The 22,114-nt window shown below is 54.0% G+C and overlaps 1 protein-coding gene across 4 annotated transcripts; it reads right to left on the bottom strand.

The window, feature by feature from the left end:
- Positions 1–13: 13 nt before the first annotated feature.
- Positions 14–20,795, bottom strand: RAVER1 (ribonucleoprotein, PTB binding 1). Of its 4 annotated transcripts, none has more exons than XM_074935748.1 (15): positions 20,562–20,795; positions 16,207–16,273; positions 14,481–14,971; positions 13,000–13,191; positions 11,333–11,462; positions 10,477–10,577; positions 9,542–9,625; positions 7,288–7,399; positions 6,463–6,707; positions 6,135–6,228; positions 5,049–5,191; positions 4,730–4,810; positions 3,243–3,371; positions 2,363–2,446; positions 14–2,255 (listed from the first exon to the last, which is right to left on the bottom strand). In XM_074935748.1, the coding sequence occupies exons 1-15, from the start codon at positions 20,772–20,774 to the stop codon at positions 2,109–2,111; spliced, it is 2,313 nt and encodes a 770-aa protein (XP_074791849.1). In that variant the 5' UTR covers positions 20,775–20,795; the 3' UTR covers positions 14–2,108. The 4 variants fall into 4 exon arrangements, with proteins under 4 accessions (XP_074791849.1, XP_074791851.1, XP_074791850.1 ...); XM_074935749.1 differs by having other exon boundaries at positions 34–2,255; positions 9,542–9,628; positions 14,502–14,971; XM_074935750.1 differs by lacking the exon at positions 9,542–9,625 and having other exon boundaries at positions 30–2,255.
- Between the last annotated feature and the right edge of the window lie 1,319 nt (positions 20,796–22,114).

Genomic DNA, 22,114 nt, shown 5'->3' with positions numbered 1-22,114 from the left:
GGAGCAGAATCCAAATCCCAAGCCGAGTGGCAGGAAGGGAACTGGGTCTGACAGAAGCCCAGCACAGCTGCAGTTACCAATATAGAGCACCCTGGACATGTGCTATGCTTACCCCAGGCCTTCATGTGTAAGCAAGAGGGGATGCAGCTCAGTGTAGCAAAGGGGGTGTCTGGATGCTGCCATGAGGTTGTAGGGTGCAGTATTGGAGTGATGGGGCTTGTGAATCACCAGGACTGTTAGCTCAGTGAGGTCTCCCTGGGGACAGAAAGCTGAAGGGTCCAATGTGTAGCTGGATGGACACACATACCAGTGTCTGTAGGACTAGGCACTGGTGTCCATGGACTTAGCCATGGCAAAGAGAAACATGATTAAATCCAGTCTGCCTGGCTCCCAGACCACCCTCTGGCCAATGGCTCCCGGCTCCAGGGGAAGTGTAAGTGTTCAGAAAATGACACATTTTTACAGCAAGTAGAGAAAGGGGACAAGGCTCGATATAAATCTCTCTTTACTTTGGAAAGGCAATGTCCAGCTCTCGAGGGCTTGGAAGCCCCACAAATACAGCAAGCCAGACAGCATCTATAGTAGAAACATGGTAGCAATTTTATAAACCTCAAATCAAAAGAGTGTGGGGAGTCTACATAAAAAGACCTGCAAATCCTCCCCAGAGAAAGCAGCTTCTCACCCTCCCCTCAACAGAGGCCAGCAGGGCACCGTTCTCAATCACTGGACACCGGCTTGCTTTGCAACTCTACGTCCGGCATGACTATCTCAGCTGGCTAGTGGCTCGGTCCCAAGGCATTAAACAGTCCCGTTCTCAGCAGCACACACTTAAGGGCTTGATACCCAAAGCTGCCAGCATCCTACTACATCGGCTCAGCTGCATTTAATGTGATATTACAAATGGAGCTGGAGAAAGGGTGCAAAGGGCTGAGCATCTAGTTCCACACAGAACACAAGGGCGGCCTTGTGTTGGACATTGCGAAACCACAATCACCCTCCAAGCTTGGTCAACAGGAGGGGAAAGGCAGATCGGCTTCCTGGGAAGCAGTGTCCGGAGGCTGCCTGGCTGCAGGGAAAGCAGGTCTGTTTGCCACGCTGCAGCTGGCTCCTATTGAAAGGCTCAGCAAAACAGAAATCAAGGAAAACGTTTGACTCCCTGCACCCCAAAAGAAACTTCTAGAACAAAAGTTCATGCCCAGGAGGGAGAAACTAAAAAAAGGAATGACCAGGCTCAGCAACTTTACAATGGACCAAGATTCCTGCTCCTAGCTAGTTAAAAAAGGAAATAAAAACCAAAGCATGAATTAAAAAGGCAACTTACAAATCTCATTACCAAAGAAAAGTGTAAAATGTCAGCATCTGAAGGGTTTAAAAAAAAAAAACAAAACAGAACAGGAATTTGGAGAGGCAGGCAGGGCCCGAGACCTCAAGCTCAGCATGAGCCTCCAGGGAGCGCTGCATCCCAGATGCAGCTCCGAAGGCTTTGCGCAGGGTGGGACCAGGAACCAGGCAGATCCGGAGTCCCACGGCGTAACTAGAACTCTGTACGTGTATCCGAATCGCCACCCCCTAGATCGCCACCTCTGCGCTACCAGAACTTCCATGCTCACGTTACGGTGAGCAGAGGGCACCTGCTGGAGTCGGTTCCATTCCTGTCTCTGAAGCAGCAGTTTAAGGCAGGGAACATGCATCTCCCTAGGACTTACTGTCCTCACTCAGGACTGTGTGTAGATTCCCAGTTACTGCAATCAGACTACAGCATGACTCCAACAGGTTCTGCCTTGTGGGCCACGAAACACAGGGAGGCCCCGAGAGCAGCAGTGACAGGGGCCACAGGGGTGAGCTTTGTCCTTATCCCGTACAGTATGTTTTCCGAGCGCTTGCCTCTGCTCTGGCTGCCCATGATGCAGAGAGGTGCTGGTTCTGGAGCAGGGGGTAACTGGAAGGGCCCATCCTCCGGCAGGAAGCCCGTGGGGCTTCCCACCCCACTCAGAGAAGCCAAGTCTTTCACACACACATGTAAAAACCTCAAAATCAAGACTAACGTTAAAAAAAGTTTGTACAGATTTACACGTGGAGGGGACAATAGTGCTTCAGCAGGGAAGGGGTTAAAATATCCTCTTCCGCTTCAGGTAGGAGTCTGCATAGTGCCCTCCCAGGCCCTGAGAATGCTGTCCGACATAGCCGCCCTCCGGGCTGGGCTCCGGGGATGGCAGCAGGTGGGAGAAGGCCCGTTTCTGGCCCCCGATCGGAGTCTGGAAGAGACAGCGGGGCACTGAGCATCAGGGGGACTGGCAAAGCACCGGGGCGGGGGTTTGCAGGTCAGTAGCAAAGCTCTGCCCTCGTCCCCAGAGCTACTCACCTTGGAGTGGGAGCCGTGGGAATGGCTGTTTGGTCCCATGCCCAGGATATTGTCCCCAGTGCCCACAGGTGGCATCCCAACTGCCTGGAAGAGAGGAGTCACCACTGATGTCCCTGTTTAACAGCACTGTGTGCAGCCCGCAAGCGCCCTGCAGTCCCACTGTCCCAACACAGCCACCTTCCATTCAAGGGACCCATCAAAGGCCTATTCCCACCTCAAGGGGGCTAGCATCCTGCGCAAACACCTCTCCCCTCCATCTCGGGAACAGGGCTGCAGCCGCATCTCCTGGCCTATGACCCTAGTGACAGATTTTATGCCACTGAATGGCACATCAAGACAGCAGGAAATGCGCCCATTCTCCTCCAGGGAGAGCAGCTCCCTTTGGGAGCCGGCCCAGGGAGTCTTACAGGAAGGGTTGGGCTTCAAATATCAGGCCATTTCTAAATCACTATTGGCTGACCCCAGAGGGAAGGTACCGGCCCCCAGGTCACATCTCAGCGCTCTGCCTCTGCCTTAGCTGAGTGTGCGTCTCTCAGAGCCACCCCTCTGCCTCGAGAGCCTACAACTGGCCGGCTTGCTCAGCTGCCAGGCGGTTCCATTTCACGACAGCACAAGAGCAAGGCAGAGGCCTGGACTTTTCGATTAAAAGCGGAGACCCCACAGCCATTGTAAAACCCAGGTTGTGCAGGAGCCAGCACAGGCTGGGACCTAGGCTGGCCTCCCAGCCCACAGTCCCTGCCAGGAATCACCAAGCCCGCCTGGCTGGATCTTTGACTAGCGGAAGCTTGAGTGGGAGCGAGCTGACCCACGCCCATCTGCACCCTTGGCAGCCGGAAGCCCAGACGCTCCCTTCCTGGCACACACACAAGTGACGTCTCACTTTGTTCAGGTGGCTTTGTTTAAGCCCAGCTTGAAGGCCACTGGTGAAGTAGGAGGTTGGGGATCCTGAGTAGAAGGGCGGCAGGGGTGGCCCCAAGCTGCTCCGCTCAAATCCAGGAGATGAAGACATCTGGAAGAGAAGCGGCTCCGCATCACAAGCTGGATCAAGGCTCGGTTCAGCCCCCCGGAGGCAGAACTGCAGGCCGTGCCTCCGTGCTCTGCAGCATGGAAATAGATCAACGGGCATGTCTACGTCGCGATCAAAGACCCACGGCAGGCCTGGGTCAGCTGACTTGGGCTCGGGCTGCAGGACTGAAAATTGCAGCATAGGCATTTGGGCTGGGGGTCCGAAACCCTGCCGTGGGGAGGGTCTCAGAGCCAGGGCCCCAGCCCGAGCCCAAATGTCTACACCACAATTTTCACCCCGCAGCCGGAGTCAATTGACCTGGACTCAGGCTTGGTGCCACGGGTTTCATTGCAGTGTAGACACACCCAATGAGACCAAATTCTCTTTGGCACACAGGACACAATACCCCCTCTTGCTCAGGGAAAGGGGGCTGCTGGGCAGGATCCCCCTTGAAGCAGGCCCACAGGACTCGTGGAAAAGTGAGACCACGCCACCGTGGACCCCGAAGGCCAGGGCTAGCTGAGTATAGAAAGGCAAGAGGCTAGGGATTGGCTAGTGTGGTCTAACACACTGGAAATCGAACATAGACAAGGTAGACGGTACTTTAACCATGAAGATAGTGAAGTTAACACCCCCCCACCCCAGCTCTAACTAGACCCCGCTATAGAAACAGTATGTCCCGTCTGCACTGGACTTTCCAGCATGTTAGCTGGAAGACACTGGCCAACACGACCTAACAGCCCCCCCACTTCCCTCCCGATCCTGCTCTGGGCAAGGCGAACAACAGTTCTCTGAGCAGCAACCAGACACATCACAGATTTTCTAGCCAGCCTGGGAATTGTTTCTCCACTTGGCAGCTTGCCCCGAGGAGATCCACAAATCAGGTCCTCGTTATCGATACCCTCATGAGCAGCCATGGACACCTGGGACAGGCAACTGCCTGGCGCCTCTGTGGCAATGGTGCTGGGAGGAGAAGCCAGAAAGCTGTACAGAGCTGCAGGGCTCACGCAGGGCACAACTCCACATAACCTGATGCACGCCACTAGTGACCCAGGGAGGCGCTTAGGGTGGAATGCTCCTCCCACACCCCAAAACCAGCCAAACCAGGGAGCCCCAACAGCTGCAGGCCACACCCCCAGATAGCAGACGTTAACCCCGTAAGCCACAGGGGTGAAGAATGGGAGAACTGGGAAGGCAGAGACAGAAGGAGCACATGGGGGGCCGGGGGAGAGCAGAGTCTCAGAGAGCTGCCAGTCCAGTGCATTGTAGCCTATAAAGAGGGAGGCTCAGAACCCAGCTGGTCACGTTCAGAACAGCCCCATGGCTCAGCTCCTTCCTAGCTGAATACCAGCAGAAGTTACCTTATGCCTGCTGTGTCCAAATCCGCCCAGGATGGGCCCAGCATGGTCCCTCGACTGGGCATACATTCGGGATCCCAAGTCCTTCCAGGAGAAAAAAAAAAAAAAAGAGTAAACAAGACTCTTACATAGGCATTTCCAGAGGCCACAACACAAGATCAGGTGACTCAAGAGTGTGTCTGACCAGGGAGTGAGAAAACAGGACAATAGCAGGCAGGACCCCTGGGTTCTGTTCCCAGCTCTGCTGCTTTTATACTCAGAGGACTCCACTTATCCAAGCTGAAGTCTGGGCTAATGCTCTGTCTTGACCCAAGGTACTTACCGGCTGATAGTCAAAAGCATAGTTATCTCCTGCCAGCCCAGAAGAGGGCAGTGGCGGGTCAGCCATGGCAGGCTGTGGGATTCTGGGATTGGAAACGTTGCCGAGCACTCCAGTCTTAAGATTAAATGCTTTATTGGCCCCACCTGCAGAAGAGCATTACTCATTAGCACCACAGCAGCTGGGCAGATAGCCAAGGGCCCAGCTGCACTGGCTCCCTTTCAAGGGTAATTACTGCAGGCTGTCCCATTACCCAACTGCACCATTCAGCCTGGCCCTTTGCCCCCAGGGAGAGGCAGCTCTCCTTGGAAACTCGCAGCCCTAGGGATTCCCTTTCTCCGGACACCCCATGCCTGCTAGAGGGACAGTCCCAGAGAGTACTGTCACCCTGTGGGGCATTAGCACTGCGCTGGAGACAGAGCCTGGCCTCGCTTTGGTAACGCACGCAAGGCAAAACTAAAGTCATTTGTCCCTCTGCCCTGCCATCCATTGATTTTAATCCCTCAGCTCAGGAGTCCCCCATGGTGGGAACACAGCTGGATCTCTGCGCTACCTGAGTCAGGGCAGCATGGTGAACTGACAGCTGCTCCTGCTCTTGGCTCTGACACCAACTGCCCCATGGCAAGTGACTTCGCTTCTCAAGTGGGGATCCCCAACCCCGTGGCAGGAGGTCAATAAGTGAAGTCTTCCCTCCCCACCCCCATTCAAACGGAGTCTCCCGGCAGGCCTGCACCTGAACAAGCCAAGTGCTAGGTCCCAGGCTGACCTGGTGGTAGCACTGGAGATGCACTCCCGGGCGCTTGTTGGCAGACTCCGAACGTTACCCCGCTGGAGTGACAATCCCTCTCCACTGTGCAAACAAGGCACTAAGCTGAAGCAAGAGGAGTCTAGCCCTACTCCCCCAGGTTTGCAGGCAGAGACACGGTCCAGTCTGCAGCCCAGCTCTGGTCCCAGCATGGACAGATCCCTGCCCGGCTCAGGTTCAGTTCTGGCCTTGTTTGCGCCTTTCAGGGCATAGTTTGTTGAGGAGCCATGCCGACGTCCAACCTTTCCTACTGTCGGTTTATGGGGCACCCCCCGCCAGCTCACCTCCCAGGTGATTTGCAGGAAGAAGGCTGTGCAGGTTTAAATAAGGGTTGAGAGGAATCTTGAAGTCTTTGGGCGGTTCTCCCAGCAGCGAGGCCTAGGAGAGAAGGAGTCCCGGGGATTAGTGCTGCTGGAGGGTATGCCCCGAGGCAGGCCGCGCAGAGGAGCGTCAGGAGGACAGGAAAACGCACAAGCCGCTCAGACTCCTAAGCTGCTTTGCCAGGGGACAAGAGGTTGGAAGCGTTACAGACTTTCAAGGATGCACCGAACAGACTGGAGAGTAGGCGGCACATGGATCTAGGTAAACTTTGAACACAGCTGCTCTTCTTACCCCATTCTCCACCTGCTTTGGTTTCTGAAGTCCACTGATCACTGATCCCAGGATGGAGGTGGTGAGGCCCGGCAGGGTTGATGGGGTCCCAGGAGATGGGTTCAGCTGGGACACCTGCGTCCCCATTGTCGAGTTCTCTCTATCTGTCCCCACTGGTCCCAGAAAGGATGCCAGGGGCATGCCCCCCGAAGGCAAGATTGGTGACTTCACGTGCCCCTGCGTCATGTCAGCAGGCAGAGGCCCCCCTGGGGAGAGGCGATGCCACCACTTTACAGACAGTCACTCAGCAACATCTTCCACCCTCCCCTTCACCCACACAGGCCTGCAACTGAGCCCGAGAACAGCTAGGTCGGCACCCAGACACCTGCTGCTAGGGTTGGGTCAGCCTCCTCTGCAGACCCACGCCAACGGTTCTACTCCAGAGAGGGCAAAGGGCTCTAACACAAAAACCCAAGACATCTGAACATGCCCCAAGGTTCCCTAAAGGGCTCTGCCCTCCTCCAGGGTTATCTGCAGACCAACATGCCCGTGCTTTAGACCCCCAAGTGCTTCCCGGGCCCCCAAAGTCAATGCCAGCACAGTAATCTCCAGGGACGCGCGTGGCAGCTATTTCTCCATGCGCGAGGTGGCATGGTGAACTGGCAGCACCCAGGATGGCAGGCGGACGCGGTGGAACCGCAAACCCCAGCGTCTGGAATGGGGCACTGCACAGAGAACAGAAGCTGCACTCACGTGAGCTGCTGCAGCTCTGCCCGGCATCCAGCACATGCTGCAGGAATCACGACTCCTGAGCAATCGCCTCGTGCCACAAACCCACAGCGTTACCTGAGGCGAGTTCTCCCAGCAGCGAGCTTCCGGGCTGAGCCGGGGCAGTTGCCAACCCCAAGGTGCCGTGCTGTAGAGAACTGAGAGGAGAGTCCCCCAAGATCCCGGGTTTCTGCAAACAAGAGGCAGGTTAAGGCCAGGCAGAAGGCACAGCGGGAAACTCGGTTAGTATGAAATGCGAGCGGTGCAGCCAAGCGGTGAGAGCGCTGCAAGAAGCCAGCCCAAGCAAATCAGCGCCTACATGAGCAGTTCGTGCACGGCATGCAGGGGCGGAACCTGCAGCGTACTAGCCTGCCCTGTGCACATGAAGAGTTCCCTAGAGCAGTGGTTCTCAACCAGGAGCACATGTAGGGGGTACATCAACTCATCTAGAGATTTGCCTAGTTCTACAGTAGGTGGCATAAAAAGCACTAGCCCAGTCAGTACACATGAAAATTTCATACAATGACTTGTTTATACTGCTCTGCGTGCTATACACTGAAAGGTCAATACGATACTTGTATTCCAATTAATTTGTTTGATAATTACATGGTTAAAATGAGGAAGACAGCCATTTTTCAGTCATAGTGGGCTGGGACACTGGTATTTTTAGGTCTGATTTTGTAAGCAAGTAGTGTTAAAGTGAGGTGAAACTTGGGGGTACACAAGACAAATCAGACTCCTGAAAGGGGCATGGTCGTCTGGAAAGGTTGAGAGCCGCTGGCCTAGAGCCCTTTGGCATACTGTTTCAAAATAGAGTCAATCCAAGAGCACCGTACCACACGGACAGGTAGTGCCCTGCAGTTACGCCCCAGCTTGCGACTCACTATCTGTTCAGCTAAAAAAAAATCCCCTTGATGTGCATTGAAATAATTGGGTCCTATGTTATCATGGGCAGGACGTTGGCCCGTCACCCTCACCAGCAGGTGGGGAGGCCGGGCCAAATACCTGATGTCCGGTTGCACCCGGGTGACCTTGTGCTAAGGAACTGCTGCTATGGCTGTCCAAGCACGCCCCTCCCAGATAAGGAGGGGTCGGACACAGGAGGGAGGCGGCTGTGCACATTTTCAGATGGGGAGGGGAGGTTGGAGCTTCCCAGGAAGGGAAGAGAAGACAGAAGAGCTGGCGATCTTTGCATGCTCAAGGACCCAACGTGCTGTTGCAGAGAGCAGGTCTAGCCAGCGCTTCCCAAGGAAACAGGTTTGGAAGCTCGGCCGGCACTGGAGTGATCTAAACACAGCAGGGCACAACTTGTTAGCGTAAGCTCAGTGCAAGCGCTCACTGGATCTCCCTTCCCTGGAGAGGGCCACACCACAGCCGCAGCTTGTCTTTCCAGAGCACAATTTGCATTTCAAAGCTCTCTGGGGGGGACTGCAGCAATTTCTTGGCTCTTTAAACAGACAAACCACTGAAAATAGAAACCAGGCTACTCCCACACAGCGCCCTCCCCTCTGTCCAGACTGCTTGCTTCACTAGAACCAAGGGGCCAGCTCAGCCCACCCCGGGTCCTGGGTTACTAACAAACGGAGATGTTAACACAGTCCAACAGACCCAGCGTGGAGAGGCCCAAACACGCCAGCCACAGGATCCGCTTGTGCCACTTATTCCACAGCATGGAGCTCACAAGGCCGCAGCTGAACGCGGCCATGGGCCTGGTCAGCACATGCTCGTCCACTGGCAGAAGCCCAGCACATCTGCCTGAAATCCAGCTAACTGAGCCTTACCCATGATGCGGGGGGGGCTCCACTCAGACAGGCTCTCTGGGGGTACTACCAAGCTCAAAGAGATGCTCAGTTCATTAGGGGCTAGGCTGTGACCTGCGACATGCCCACCCCAGAACCCCCTTACAGCCCTACACAGGTCCCTGGATCCAGGGGCCACACCCCTGCAAGTGGGAGGGAGGGGATGGCTGGAGACCTTACTGCCCCCTAAAGCCACCGGCAGGGCTGAAGCAATCCACTGCTGGTACAGTCTGGATCCTGCTCCTGTGGAAGTGCAGTGGCAAGGCACCCATTGACTTCCATGGCAGCAGGGTCAAGCCCCTAGACCAGCGGTAAGTTGTGACCGCCCAGGAGCAAGGAGGTGACAGGAGAAACTGTCACAGGTGGCGGCGTCACCCCCCCAGGACAGTGCAGCGTACACACTGCTCCTTGCACCGCGTGTCACAATCCAGCCCCAAAGGGCAGCGCACAAGTGGAATTCGGACAAGGTCGGAGAGCGCATCTGGCGCTGCGTCTCCACACCACACACACAGAGGAAGCCCCCTACCACTCACATGGAATATGGCTTGGTTCTCCTTGTTCTGCAGCAGCTGCGTCCAGACTTGGTTCTGCAGTAACAGGGAGTTCCCAAGCAATGCCTTCTGGGGCAGAAAGCAAAGCAAGACAGACCAGAAAGACAGATCACTTCATGAACCAGGGAGGCTAAAGGAGCAGATGTTAGCTAACAACAGCTAGAGTCAGCATTAAGCCAGCCTCCAAATGCTCAGATTTACACCAGCCGCTCTGGGGAGGTGGGGAACTCCGTTAGGAGCAAACCCAGTTACATCAGGGTGAAAGAGAGCGAGGCAAACAGAGACAGCGGAGTGTAACAGGTGCAATGCAGAGCGCCACTGACTGAGATGGCAAAGAGTGCAGATTCAGTCCTCCAGCTGTAGGTTTGGCGGGCAAGGGCTCAAGGCCAACCACTCCAGAAGAGGTCACTGAACATGTCTCTGTGTGTGATTTGTGTACCCAATCAGAGCTACGGGAAGAGTCAGGCCCAGGGCATCTCAAGCTGGACACACAAGAAGTGAGGCACATGGATTCAGTGGCCACTTCTGAAAGTCTGGTTGTTATTCAGCTTCCACCCTGACAGAGGGGCCTGTTTATAACTGGGGCTAGGGGGGCTCACCCCACTCCCCCTGAAGCGGGATGAAGCTAGAAGAGGAAGGGCAGCCTCACGGTTAGAGCACTGCTCGGCTGCAGAAGAGCTTGGTTCTACTCCTGGCGGCAGCAGACTCGGGGGGCGGTGCTAAGGAAGACAGTTTGTGTCTGCGTTCCCCAGCCTACCACCTCCTGGGGTGCCGTGAGGACAGATTCGCTAGGGTTCCTGAGGTGCCCAGTTGCTCCAGCGACGGGAGCAATATCAATACAGAGACAAGCACAGGACGTTCTTAACTCTGAAGCAGAGCAGCTTCTAGGACGTTCCAGGAGCGTCTTGTGTGAGTACCTGCTGTGCTTGAGTTTGGTTCTGCAGAGCTAGCTGAAGCAGCGCTGTGGAGAGGGCTGGATTGGTCATGAGCGGCATGGACGGGGGAGCGCCCAGGATTCCTGCAAAGGAAAAGGGCAAGACCATTTTGATACTGGCTGCTGACACACTGACAGTGCAGACTCTCGCATGGAGGTGGCATGGCACAGACCCTCTAGCAACTAGGCATTGTTCACAGTGGAACAGAATATCTGGTTCCCAGGCTCTGTCCCACCACTCGGCACCTCTGCCTGTGTGCGCTCAGACCTCTGCCTTGGTGTGCATGGCTCCCCCCAGTGACACGAGACCCTGGGCTAGCACCATGCAAATTCAAACAGGAAGTCATCTGTGCACCGTGTCAGCACTGCCAGCAGAGCAGAGAACTGGAGCAGGTCGGACTGGGGCTGATACGCTGACAAAACAGGAACAAGCCTGGAAGTGTCAGGTACCTGGGTTCCTACGCAGCGTACGCTTAGCTCAATAGGAGAACGCTGGGCTCTGTGGCTGGCTGCTGGCCAGCCTAGAGGACTACAAGCCTGGGCTTGCTACGGACTAGCTGAACAGGCTCAGCCTCGATCCCATTCTCTGCTCCCAGCCACTGTCGGTCATTTTCCTTATTATGAAGGAGTAGCGTGATCATCCAGCTAAAGAGTGACTGTGGGTACAGGACGCCATCTGCTCCTGCTGCTAGAGAAGAGTCAGCAAATCTAGCTGTCTGGGGAGCTTTGGGCAGCTCCCACAGTACCTCACGGGCACAGGGCCTGCCGGGGTCCTGTTCCCTCCAACAGCTACACCAGGGCCGTAGCACCACGTAAGAAAACCCATTACTCATTCTTACCCTGTTTTCCACCGACGGCTCCGTGAAGTAGGGGGTTGAGTAAGAGCTGGATCGAGGCGGGGTTCCCCAGGCTGTTCAGAATCTGGAGGATATTTGGCTCTGGAAGGAGCCCTTTCCCACGATTAAGTGCCTTAAAAAACGTTGCAGATGTCAGAGTCTGAATCTCTCTATTTCATTACGGCAGTGTCCAGAGAGCCCAGGCAGGGTCATGCCGAGGGCTGTACACACAGTGCCAGACTGACACAGATATTTAGGCACCTAAAGATGCAGACAGGTGCCGAATGGGATTACAGTACACCTGAGCGAGTTATGCACCTGAGCGAGTTATGCACCTGAGCCTATTGACTTTCCACTGGAAATCCGGAGTCGTGCCCTGGCAAAGCCCCCCGCAGCTCCAGGGGCCTAAATACCTTTGTCAGCCTAGCTCATGAGGGTTTGACATTTGTTCTGGAACACGATTTGAAGGAGCCGGGGTGGGGGGGAGGTACTGACTAACCGAGAACTTCAGCTGAGGCTAAGAGGAGTCTGAATTACACAGTTGTACTTCACAATGAAACGGATACCTGGTGGTGACTGGGCAAGCCAGCATCTGCGACAAATCGAGGGCCACTCTACGCTCTGAATACAGGCAGCACATCCCAAAAACCAGACCCTCTGCTGTCCCAGTGACCCAGTTCGGTCACAATCATTACTAGCCCAATTTCTTCCTCAATCTAAAGCCATGATCCAGCTCTCAAAAAGAGCAGCGTATATTTGCTTTATGACTCCAGCACTGAACTATTCCATCACAACCACCAACCTGACATCCCTGGCCACTCCCGATCACCTGGGAGCTGAAGCAGTGCATTCAGCAGGAGCATTTCATCCTGGTGTTCGGGGGAGCACCGGGAGAGGGTTAACAACCCCAGCATGGAGCCAGGTTGCTAACATTGTTAGCGCAGACAGAAACCCTGCGGTACAGGAGCAGTAACACAGAGCTAACAGCTTTCACTACCCAGCCTCCCCTCTCTGCAAAACCTCATGGGTCTTTCAGTATCTTAACTTGCACAGGAAGTGAGTATTTATAACATGGAAGCTGCAGGACACTGGCCTGCAGGGAAGGTGGGACATTCCAATTGCTAGAAAGGAACTGAAATTCCAGAGCTCGGTACATTTTACAGTCCACGTCTTAGGTGCAGAGAGACAGGGCAGATGCCCCGTCCCCTCTGAGCATGGAAGGCGAGCATCAAGGCTCTTCATGCAGAACAGCCTGTCGGTTTCTGTCGTGACAACACTGCCACATTAGATTTTGCTACTGTGAACAATAACTCCCACTTTAGCAGTAAGTTAATTCACCTCCCGTTCCCTTCAGTCCAGCTGAATGCTAGCAGTATCTGTACTGGCTTTGCCCACAAACTGACCCTTGTAACAAACACTGGATGCCCACAAGCAATAGCTACAGGCTACAGAAGGAAGCTCTGCGGGCAGAGAGCTGTTGGAACAGGCACCGTGCCAGTGGTCTGAACTAAGACAGCCTGTTCTAGGCTGGAGATCTGGCCTTGGAAAGGTGCAAGGAGAAGCCCCTGGGGTCTCCGGACAGAGCTGTGAACAGATTGCAGGGCAAATGCGGGGGAAGGGGGAGGTAACACCACAGGGTGCCTGAGCAGAGTTGTATAAGTGAGCCTTACCGTCACCTGTGCAGCTGTAAGCGCAGCCAGCATGCTGCGCCCAGGAGGGCCCGGGGCACAGAAGGAGACGCGGATGTGGCTCCCAGCGAGTGGCAGGCCATCTGTGGCCTGCTGGACCAGTTCTGCTATCTCTGCTGACTCATACTCCAGGACTGCAAAGCCTTTCAGCTGGCCATCCTGACCGTACGCCAGCTACACAAAAACAAGGCAGTGAAAAGGAGGTTTAGCACAATAGGGAGAGGACACTGGCTGCTAGCGCATGAAGGCCAGAGGAGCCGTGTGCTGGCCGGGGCTAACAGGACCAGGGGCTTTCAGACCCTTCAGGCGATGAATTTTTCCAATCCACATCCACACAATTGGAAATGTAACATGCCTGGATCTCAGGCCTGGGCATTGAAACCTTACAATGGGCTCTAATGGAGCTCATAGCCCTGGGCTGAGCAGGGGAGCGTGCCAACACGTCACCACCATCCGCAGGCAGGAGGAGACGCCACATCATCCAGGAACTCAGTGGTTTAGGGTGGGATAGTCAAAGGAATCTGGGTACCCAACTGCTTTAGGATGCTTTGGAAATCCCTGCTTTAAAGGCCATGCCTGCCTCACAGAGCTGTGCTTCGCCAGACTGTTTAACTGCAAAGCATTTAGCTTCACGATCTTTTTGTTCCTTAACGCAGGGAGCCTCAGATCATTTCCCCTCCCTTTCTTCGAAGGAGGGAGCTAGAGGCTGTGAGCCGGATGGTAGCGTCCCAGCACATGGGAGCAGGTACATTCAAGATGACTGAACAGACACTAGACTGATGGCACAAGGACAAGTCATTTCCACACGGGTGTCATGGAGCCAGATGGCACTTTCCAGTGGGACAGCCCACAGGTCACTTCCAGGACCTACCCAGAGATGCAAATTTACACTTGTCGTTTTCCTAGTGAAAGGCAAGGGCCTGAACCTTTACATCACTGAAAGAGCCTAGCTAGGGAGGGAATCCCCTAACCTCACTGCCTTCCTTAACCTTGGCTAGCTTACCCAGCCAGGAACTGCCCCAGGGCAAGATCCAACCTCTCCCATTGACACTGGCCCTGCCAGCCTAGGGGAAGCCTTTCAGAGGCAGCACTAAGGCATTTGGGGTACAGACCACGTCTTCCATCTAGGCCAGGCCTGCACTGAAAAGCTCTGGCTGTCCATTGGGGTGGGATTGTTTTATGATTTTTTTATTCCAGCAAAAGCCCTAGCGCAGACGCAGTTACACCAGAAAAAGGGCGCTCCCCGAGTGAAGTCGGCTATCCCGGCAAACCAACATAAGCTGGACCAGCCAGCGCTCCATTGCGGGCATAAGCCGTGTCTATGCCAAGAGGTTTTGCTGGATGACCACTCCGGCGAGGCTTTTCTAGTGCAGACTAGGCGTCAGCGCACCCTACATGGTGTATGGGGCCAGGTCTCTGCAACACCAGACAGATATAGCATCGCAGACACACAGGAAACCCACCCCTGGGGCTGAGCTCCGCACCTGGCAGAAGGTCGGGGCAGAAATTGCTGAGAAGACCTGCCTCAGCTCCTCCAGGTCATGGTAGTTTGGGGGTAATTTGCCCACACTCAAGCACCTGGAATGAACCAGGTCTACGGTCAGCTGGTTGACGTCGGTCCAGTGAACATACAGAGTCCGCGTCCCCAGCTGCTTGCCCAGCAGCTCGGACTTTGCCCTGGCTGCCGAGTCCTTTTTCATGTACTCGACGAAACCGTAGCCTTTAGAGTGGCCCGTCTTCTCACTATACACCAAGAAGCAGCGCTCCAGGTTTCCAAAAGGTCGAACCAGCTCCTCAAACTGCTGTTGCGTATAGAGCTGGGGGAGGTTGGCAATGCACAAGAGGGCATCCGTGGGCTGCAGCTGCACAGAGATCTCCTTGTCCCGGAGCTTGCTCAGGTGGAATTTCTTGATGGCCGACTCGGCCTGTTCCCCATTCAGCAAGGTGACAAACGCTGCAAGCAGAGAAGTTATGACAAGAAACCCTGCAACCCAGCAGCAAGCACCTAGCTAGCGCATCACACCTTCAGTGCCATTCCCACACCAACTCCAGAGTCACACCACATTGTCCACACCCACACATCCAAAGTCACAGAGCCACTGAGAGGAGAGGGATAAACTGCAGTGTTAGCAGCTCTAGATTACAAGAAAGGGCTCAAGTCCCCATGAGGCAGTCACTCAGACTGTCGGCTAACAGCATGTGCTGGCACAGTAGACATCTTGCTTAGAAGACGTATCATGCACTCATGCTTTCTATCAGCCTTCAGGACAAGGCAGAAGTCTTGGTCTAAGCACTGGAACATTGTAATCAATATTAACAGAAGATCAGTCCGCAGGTGTCCTACGGTCCCCGACACTAGCACACCATGCTCCTAACTCTCTGGGCTAATGGCCCAACAGGGAGGAGATTGGGAGCATCCAGTGATTGCTAGCAATGCCCAAGACATAATGGCAGCTAGAGGCTCAAGCCATTCGCATCCCAACCTCCACCTTGGCACTCAGACGGACAGTGAATGGCCCAGCATCACAGTAACCTCATGCAACCCCACAAGCTTTTCCCGTCCACGGGAACCTTTAGCCACACAGATTGTACGAGTGTTAGAGAGGCAGAGCAAAGTGCTGCCGTGAAAAATCTGCAAGGAGAGTCAGGGGCTGGCTTGACTGAAAATCCCTCAGGTCAGCACCGCACAGGAGAAGCAGTCCTGTGGGTTCCATAAAGTAAATGCAACCCCACACTGCAGGCACATTACAGCCCCACATCATCTGCTGGGGCCGTAAGCCCCAAGTTTCCTGACAGATGCTACTAGCCCCCTTGCTAATAGGATCCGATGTGTACAACTGAAGGAAGACCTACCCAAAGAACAGTAAGAAAAACAGTTCCCAGCCCTGCCAGAGAACAACCCGGCAAGCTGTGTGTTTACTGAGGTAGATTAGCACTCGGATAAAGCGAAACCACATTTTAACAAAGTGCAGGCACCACACCCCCTTCCAGGGCACCAGGCACCAGAGACGCTGTCCTGAGGTCTTGGAGTTGGGAAAAGGACCCATTCACTCTCACACAGCACCCTGTGAGTGGGCTGCCCGATAGCTGCATCCTGGCATAGATTAGCCTGAATCTGAGAAGATTCAACATTTAAACAGAATGTCCCCTTCGTGGGAGACTTGCTCTCTGCAACAGACGCTTACTCACCAGTCCCTTTGTATTTGTCCACAAAGCAGTACTTCAGTTCATAGTCGTTCAGCAGATCATGAACTTCCTGCATAAACAAAGTCAAAGAGAAATCAGCTCCCGAGGAGAGAGTGACATTACCTCTTGCATTTAACAGCCCCAGAGAAGAGCATTACCTGCCCTCCATTCCCAAGCTCCCAAGCAGAGTATCTGGAGCCAGTCAGGACTGTGCTCCTCATGGCAGGATTCTCCAGGACCCTAATTAGCTAGTGGGAAAGGGCAGCATGTCGTCCCCACCCCCCAGCACAGCCAGGGAGAAGAGTCCATCAGCAGCAGGGCTGACCACAAAAACAAGCAGGGCTGGTTCTCACCGCCACACTCCAGCAGAGCTGAAGGTCTTGGGCATTTCCTGCCTCAGAAGTACTTACCTGCACTTGGGCAGGTCTGGGGCACATGCCTGAATAAACAAGGCCCAACAGAGCATACCTCAAACTGCTCCAGCTAGACAGCTTTTCACAGAGCTAGTTTTTAACAGGTCCCTCTGGTTTCATGGGACGACTGAAGCTAAGGCAAGACCTGTGGCTGGCAGTTTGAATTGGGAGCTCCACAGAACGCCACAAAGCTGCTGCTACTTCAGTCCTTGGGTTTAAAAGTCACAGAGTTCAGTCTGGACACAAGAAATCGCCCACTCTGCGTATTAGATTCATTTCTACCTCGTGAGACACCGCTTCGAGTCCCAACCAGCTTTGAGCCCGCAGAAAAGTGATTACACTCGTTCGGAGTTCAGCTGCTCCCACGCACTACCTGGTTCCCAGGGTTAACCCTCAGACATGACTAGCTTCCATCACAGCAATGACTGGCCTTGCAAACCAAGGAGGCTTTTCTCCATCTTCATAGCATCGGAAGGCAGGTTCGACACTGCTGCATGCTCATGGGGCGTGCAATCCATGCCTCTGCTGTAGTATTTAGATGCCCTCCCCTGATTGAACACTCACACCCCATGTCACACCAAGGGCAGGGTTATGAAATGGGTAGGAGTGCAGTGGAATTCTCCAGCTGTGAGAGCAAGGGCCAACCCTGGGAGCTGGGTTTTGTTGTGGAAGGAGTGGCTGGCATTAGGCTGTAAGATGTCTGTACAGCAAGTTGCTACAGTGGACCTAAGTCACTTAGTGGGACAAAAAAAACCAATCTGACCCATCAAGTGAAAACAAGATGCACAAACTGTGGGACATCCTGCTACTGATGCCAATCCTTTTAACAGCCACAGGGTTTTGAGGGTGGCTGATGCGTAGTGAGCACTGAATGTTGCTGTTTTGTCTGCCTCAGAGAAACATCCCATTCCAACTATATAGCGTATGTATCATCCGAGTGGCACAATCCCATCAACCCAAGCAACAGGCAGCCTATTTCCCAACAAGAATGTTGGGCGTTTTGCCAGAGTGCTACCCTGAAGTTACACACTTCTCCTTTCAGATAAGGATCTTCAAACCAGTGAGTTAACATCTCCATGTTACAGCTGCCCCCGGCAGCAATTTCACGTAATGCTTTATGCAAGACTTTGCCCTTCTCTAGCAGCTCTCAGCTAAGCAGCGCAAGTGACTTATAAACTTTGAACCTTTCATTCCCCACCAGCAGGTGGTTCTCTGTGTTTTACAGATTAAGAGATGGATGTACGGAGAGAGATGACATAACTTGCCCTCAACAACATTGCAAGTCCACGGTAGAGTTAGAAACAAAGCCCAGAAATCCTGACCCTGGCTCCCTGCTTCATCCAGGAATGTGACTACCTTCAAGAAAACCCACCCGCCAAAGTGGATGAGCGTGATTCTGTGTGCAACGACAAAGGAGACCTAAGCTGCCGGAGACATTCCAGAAAAAGCCCTACACTGCCTTTCCAATGCGAGCCTGCTGCCCTCCGGGATGGACTGCTCCTTGTTCAGTCTCTTGTGATACAGATTACATGTGCTTCTGGAAAGCCAGGCGGCAACACTCTGGAGGCAATGGACAGCATTAGGAAGTCCTGTGATCCAGCTGAACAATGACAGTAGGTCATGGGATCACACCATTACCTGCTGGCCTGATGAGCTGATTCTGTGGAACGACAATAGAAATGTGTTCACAAGGATTTCCTGCAAAGTCCCATTGTCCTTTCTAACAGCCAGGTCACCTCATCCAAGCTCCCATACAGAGAGCTGAATAGAAACCTTAGCCATGCTGAAGAAAGGACAAGAAAGCCAGGTGCTTTTATGCACAGGGCCCTGTGTTGCTTCTTATGCAGAAGATGGTCTACCGAAGACCAAAGACTAAAGCTGCATTAGATTTTGGAGCAAATGTAAAAATTCACCGAGTTCTGGGTTTTGAAACTTGAAACAGACCAATTCCAGTAAAAGATTGAAGATTGTGGAAATTTACTGTTTTGCACCTTGAGTAATGCAACGTTTCCAGTTTCACGATGAAATGAGGCGCTATTGACTATGTTTCTCTTGGTGTTTGAGGGTTCACTTGAACCAGATACTCAGGTGATGAGACCTCATGAACTCTAGTTGTTTGCACAAACCTCTGAGAAGCAAAAATCAGATGTCCTACTCCCTAAGCAGGATTTGAGAAAAAAATCAGTCTTATTAGAGGAGACCTGCTCCTCCTCCAGAGTTTTTGGGAGTCAGTTTAACAAATCAAAACTAAGCAGCAACTAAATTACGAGAAACACACTTGTCTAAAAAGAAATACTTTGTGCCTCACAAGCATTGCCTGCAATATAGATTTAATTTCTTGTCCAATAAAGTGAGGAAAAAAAGGAGAGTATAATTTGGGGAGACAAGAGTGAACTACAGAAAAGAAGCCTGCCACCAGATCAGAAGCAAACAGACTTGTGTACACAGTATAAAAATCCATTTCTATTGTGGTGCCTCCTCCCAAACTATTTAACTTTAGCAGCAATTGTAACCCTTTAGCTACCCTGAGACATCTGAAGACTCAAAATGCAGGCTGGCTAACTTTCCCAGGAGCACTGGGCAAGTCACTTTCCCTCTCTGCATCCCATTTGCAAAACAGGAAAACAGCCTGCGGCGAATTCGGGGATCGAGAGGGTTAGTTGATGTTTGTAAAGTGCTTTGATGCTGGAAAGTCCAACTTTTGTGGGTGTGGAGGGAGGAGGACGTCAGCTCATGTCTCAGCCAGGGACCAAAGATTACAAGACACAAACCAACCAGCACGAGACCAGCAAATAGCATAAATGGCCTGTTCAACTCTACCGTTGCGTCATCCAGGAGCTGTTTAGAGGAAAGATTCTAATCACTGCCTGAGACATCAGCTGAAGTTTGAGAAGTTAAATCAACAAGGAAGCAGGTGACAGCCACCTGAACATCCAGGTGACCCTAGTGAGGAGTCAGGGATCAGAGCCAGACACCAGAAGGGCTGGGGAAGGGAGACCCTCGTCACACCCCTCAACTTCAGAAAGTAGCTGACCTTCCGTTACAGCTGAGGGGCTGTTCCATGAGCTAGGGATAAGATAAAACTTCACCAATTTCATGCTGTTACTACCCCTGCTTCTTGACTCTAACTCTTCCCTCCACATCTGCATGATCACAGCCCACAATCAGTCTCCCCCACATCCCTAATTTTCCCTGAGTGGTCACACTTGCAGCCCACCTCCCACACTCCCCCAGATTGACACACCCCTGGGACCCAACAGCTCTTTCTCCCCCTACCCCCACCCATCCCCTGCTCGATCACATTCCTAGCCCAGTCCAGCTGAATACAAGGCCCCCAAACTCAACAAAGTGTGGTTCAGCCTCCCCCGTCCCAGGGCCAGAGTAGTGATGTTAAGAACATAAGAACAGCCAGACTGGGTCAGACCAAAGGTCCATCAAGCCCAGTATCCGGTCTACCGACAGTGGCCAATGGCAGGTGCCCCAGAGGGAATGAAAAGAACAGGGAATCGCCCAGTGATCCGTCCTGTCGCCCATTCCCAGCTTCTGGCAAACAGAGGCTAGGGACACCATCCCTGCCCATCCTGGCTATCTTCCATGAATCTATCTAGCTCCCTTTTTAACCCCGTTGGAGTCTTGGCCTTCACAACACCCTCCGGCAAGGAGTTCCACAGGTTGACTGTGCGCTGTGTGACAAAATACTTTCTTGTGTTTGTTTTGAACCTGCTGCCTGTTCATTTCATTGGGTGGCCCCTCGTTCTTGTGTTATGAGAAGGAGTAAATACCACGTCCTTACTCACCCGCGATTTTACAGACCTCTGTCACATCCCCCCTGAGTCGCCCCTTTTCCAAGTTGAAAAGTCCCCGTCTTATTAATCTCTCCTCACACGGCAGCTGCTCCCCCCCCGCGGCACCCGGCGAGTCGCGCCCCCCACCCCCCCGCGGTACCTGGTTGGTCACGTCCCCGGGCAGCCCCCGGATCAGGACCTTGCGGCGGTTGCGGAACTGGTGCGAGCTCCGCTCCAGGCGGCTCCGCACCTCGGCCGGGTCCAGCGACGGCAGCTCCTCCTCGGGGACTCGGTCCGGGCCGGGCCCCGGCTCCAGCCCGGGGGGCTCCGGGCTGGGGACCGACGCGGCGCCTGACACGGACACCACCGCCATCTTGGGAGCCCTCCGCCTCCTGAGACCATAGAGCGGGAGACGGTCGGAAAGGAGCGGCGCCAATATCCCGCCTCCCGATTGGGCCATCGTAACCCCGCCCATCCGCCCGCATCCCGCCCGCCCGCAGGCCCAATATCCCGTCTGCGCATTGGCCAGCGACACAACCCACCCGCTAGCATCCGCGCTTTCCATTGGTCGGGAGAGCCCACCCGCACTAGCATCGGGCCGATTGATTGGCCAGGATAGGAAGAGCCTTCAGTCGCTGCAGCTGCCATCCCCCTCGCCTCCCCGGCCCCCCAGTGACCTCGTCCCCCATTGCGTCACTAAGCCCCCCCGCACGACTCGAGTACCGCACGTCCACCCCCTCCTCCACTGACCCCCCCGCCCCAGCCAGCCCCCCCCGCTCCCCAGCCAGCCCCCCTCCCTCCGCCCCCCCACATCCAGCCCCCCCCAGCCAGCCCCCTCCCTCCGCCCCCCTCCCTCTGCCGCCCGCCACATCCAGCCCCCCCCAGCCAGCCCCCCTCCCTCTGCCCCCCGCCACAGCCAGCCCCCCCCCCTGACTCCAGGGGCCTTCCACTGAGCTAAACGCAACTGAGGCCCAGGCTGGAGGCTGCAAACCGCAGATTGTTCAAAAACCCGGCAACCCCCAACTCAGAAACCTGTGAGAGCCACCCTCACCCCAAAAAACCCCCAAGTCTACCAGAGACAGACAAAAACCAGGACCCTTTAAGGAGGGGCTGTCAGACCCCGGCATGGAGAGCACAGGCACCAACCGGCGCATGGAGCATCAAAGTTTAGTGAGGCCCAGAATAAATTTGAAGAGCAACAAGCCAAGGGCACAAAAACTAACAGGAAAAAAAGTGAAGTGTCCCAGGAGCCTGCCAAGAAGGAAGTGAGGGCAGGAGCTGATGGCCGAGCTAAAGGAGCACATAATAAAGATAAGGCAGGTGTGGAAAAGCTAATTCTTTGCATTGGTCTTCACCCCAGAGGACATGGGGGAAATCCCCACTCCTGGGCTGTTCTTTTTAGGTGTCAAATCTGAGGAACTGGCCCAGGTTGAGTGTCATTAGAGGCGGTTTTGGAATAAACTGATTAATTTAACAGTAATAAGTCAGCAGGACCAGAGTGTATTCATCCAAGAATGCAGAAGGAACTTGTATGAAATTGCAGAACTGCTAACTGTGGTCTGTAACCCATCACTTAAATCAGCAGATGACATTACCGATCTGAGTCATTTTAAAATCGATCAGGAACAAAAAGAATCTTGACCATGATATTGGTCTATTACTAGACAGAAATTGTAGAATTTTCAATAATAAATCAGAAAAGGCAGAAGTGTT

This window comes from Natator depressus, chromosome 20 (assembly GCF_965152275.1).
Source record: "Natator depressus isolate rNatDep1 chromosome 20, rNatDep2.hap1, whole genome shotgun sequence".
NCBI lineage: Eukaryota > Metazoa > Chordata > Testudines > Cheloniidae > Natator > Natator depressus.
The sequence above is the reverse complement of the archived record's forward strand: the minus strand, read 5'-3'. Positions and strand labels throughout refer to the sequence as shown.

What these genes read in the sequence shown, in the direction of transcription:
- RAVER1 (XM_074935748.1), bottom strand. Translation starts at nt 20,774, where the DNA reads ATGGCGGTGGTGTCCGTGTCAGGCGCCGCGTCGGTCCCCAGCCCGGAG. An exon ending in TGCGGAGCTCAGCCCCAGGG is followed by an intron (nt 13,192 to 14,480) that starts GTGGGTTTCCTG and finishes GTTTTTGTGTAG; the next exon opens with CTGGCGTACGGTCAGGATGG. An exon ending in AGAACCAAGCCATATTCCAT is followed by an intron (nt 7,400 to 9,541) that starts GTGAGTGGTAGG and finishes TCTTGTTTGCAG; the next exon opens with AAACCCGGGATCTTGGGGGA.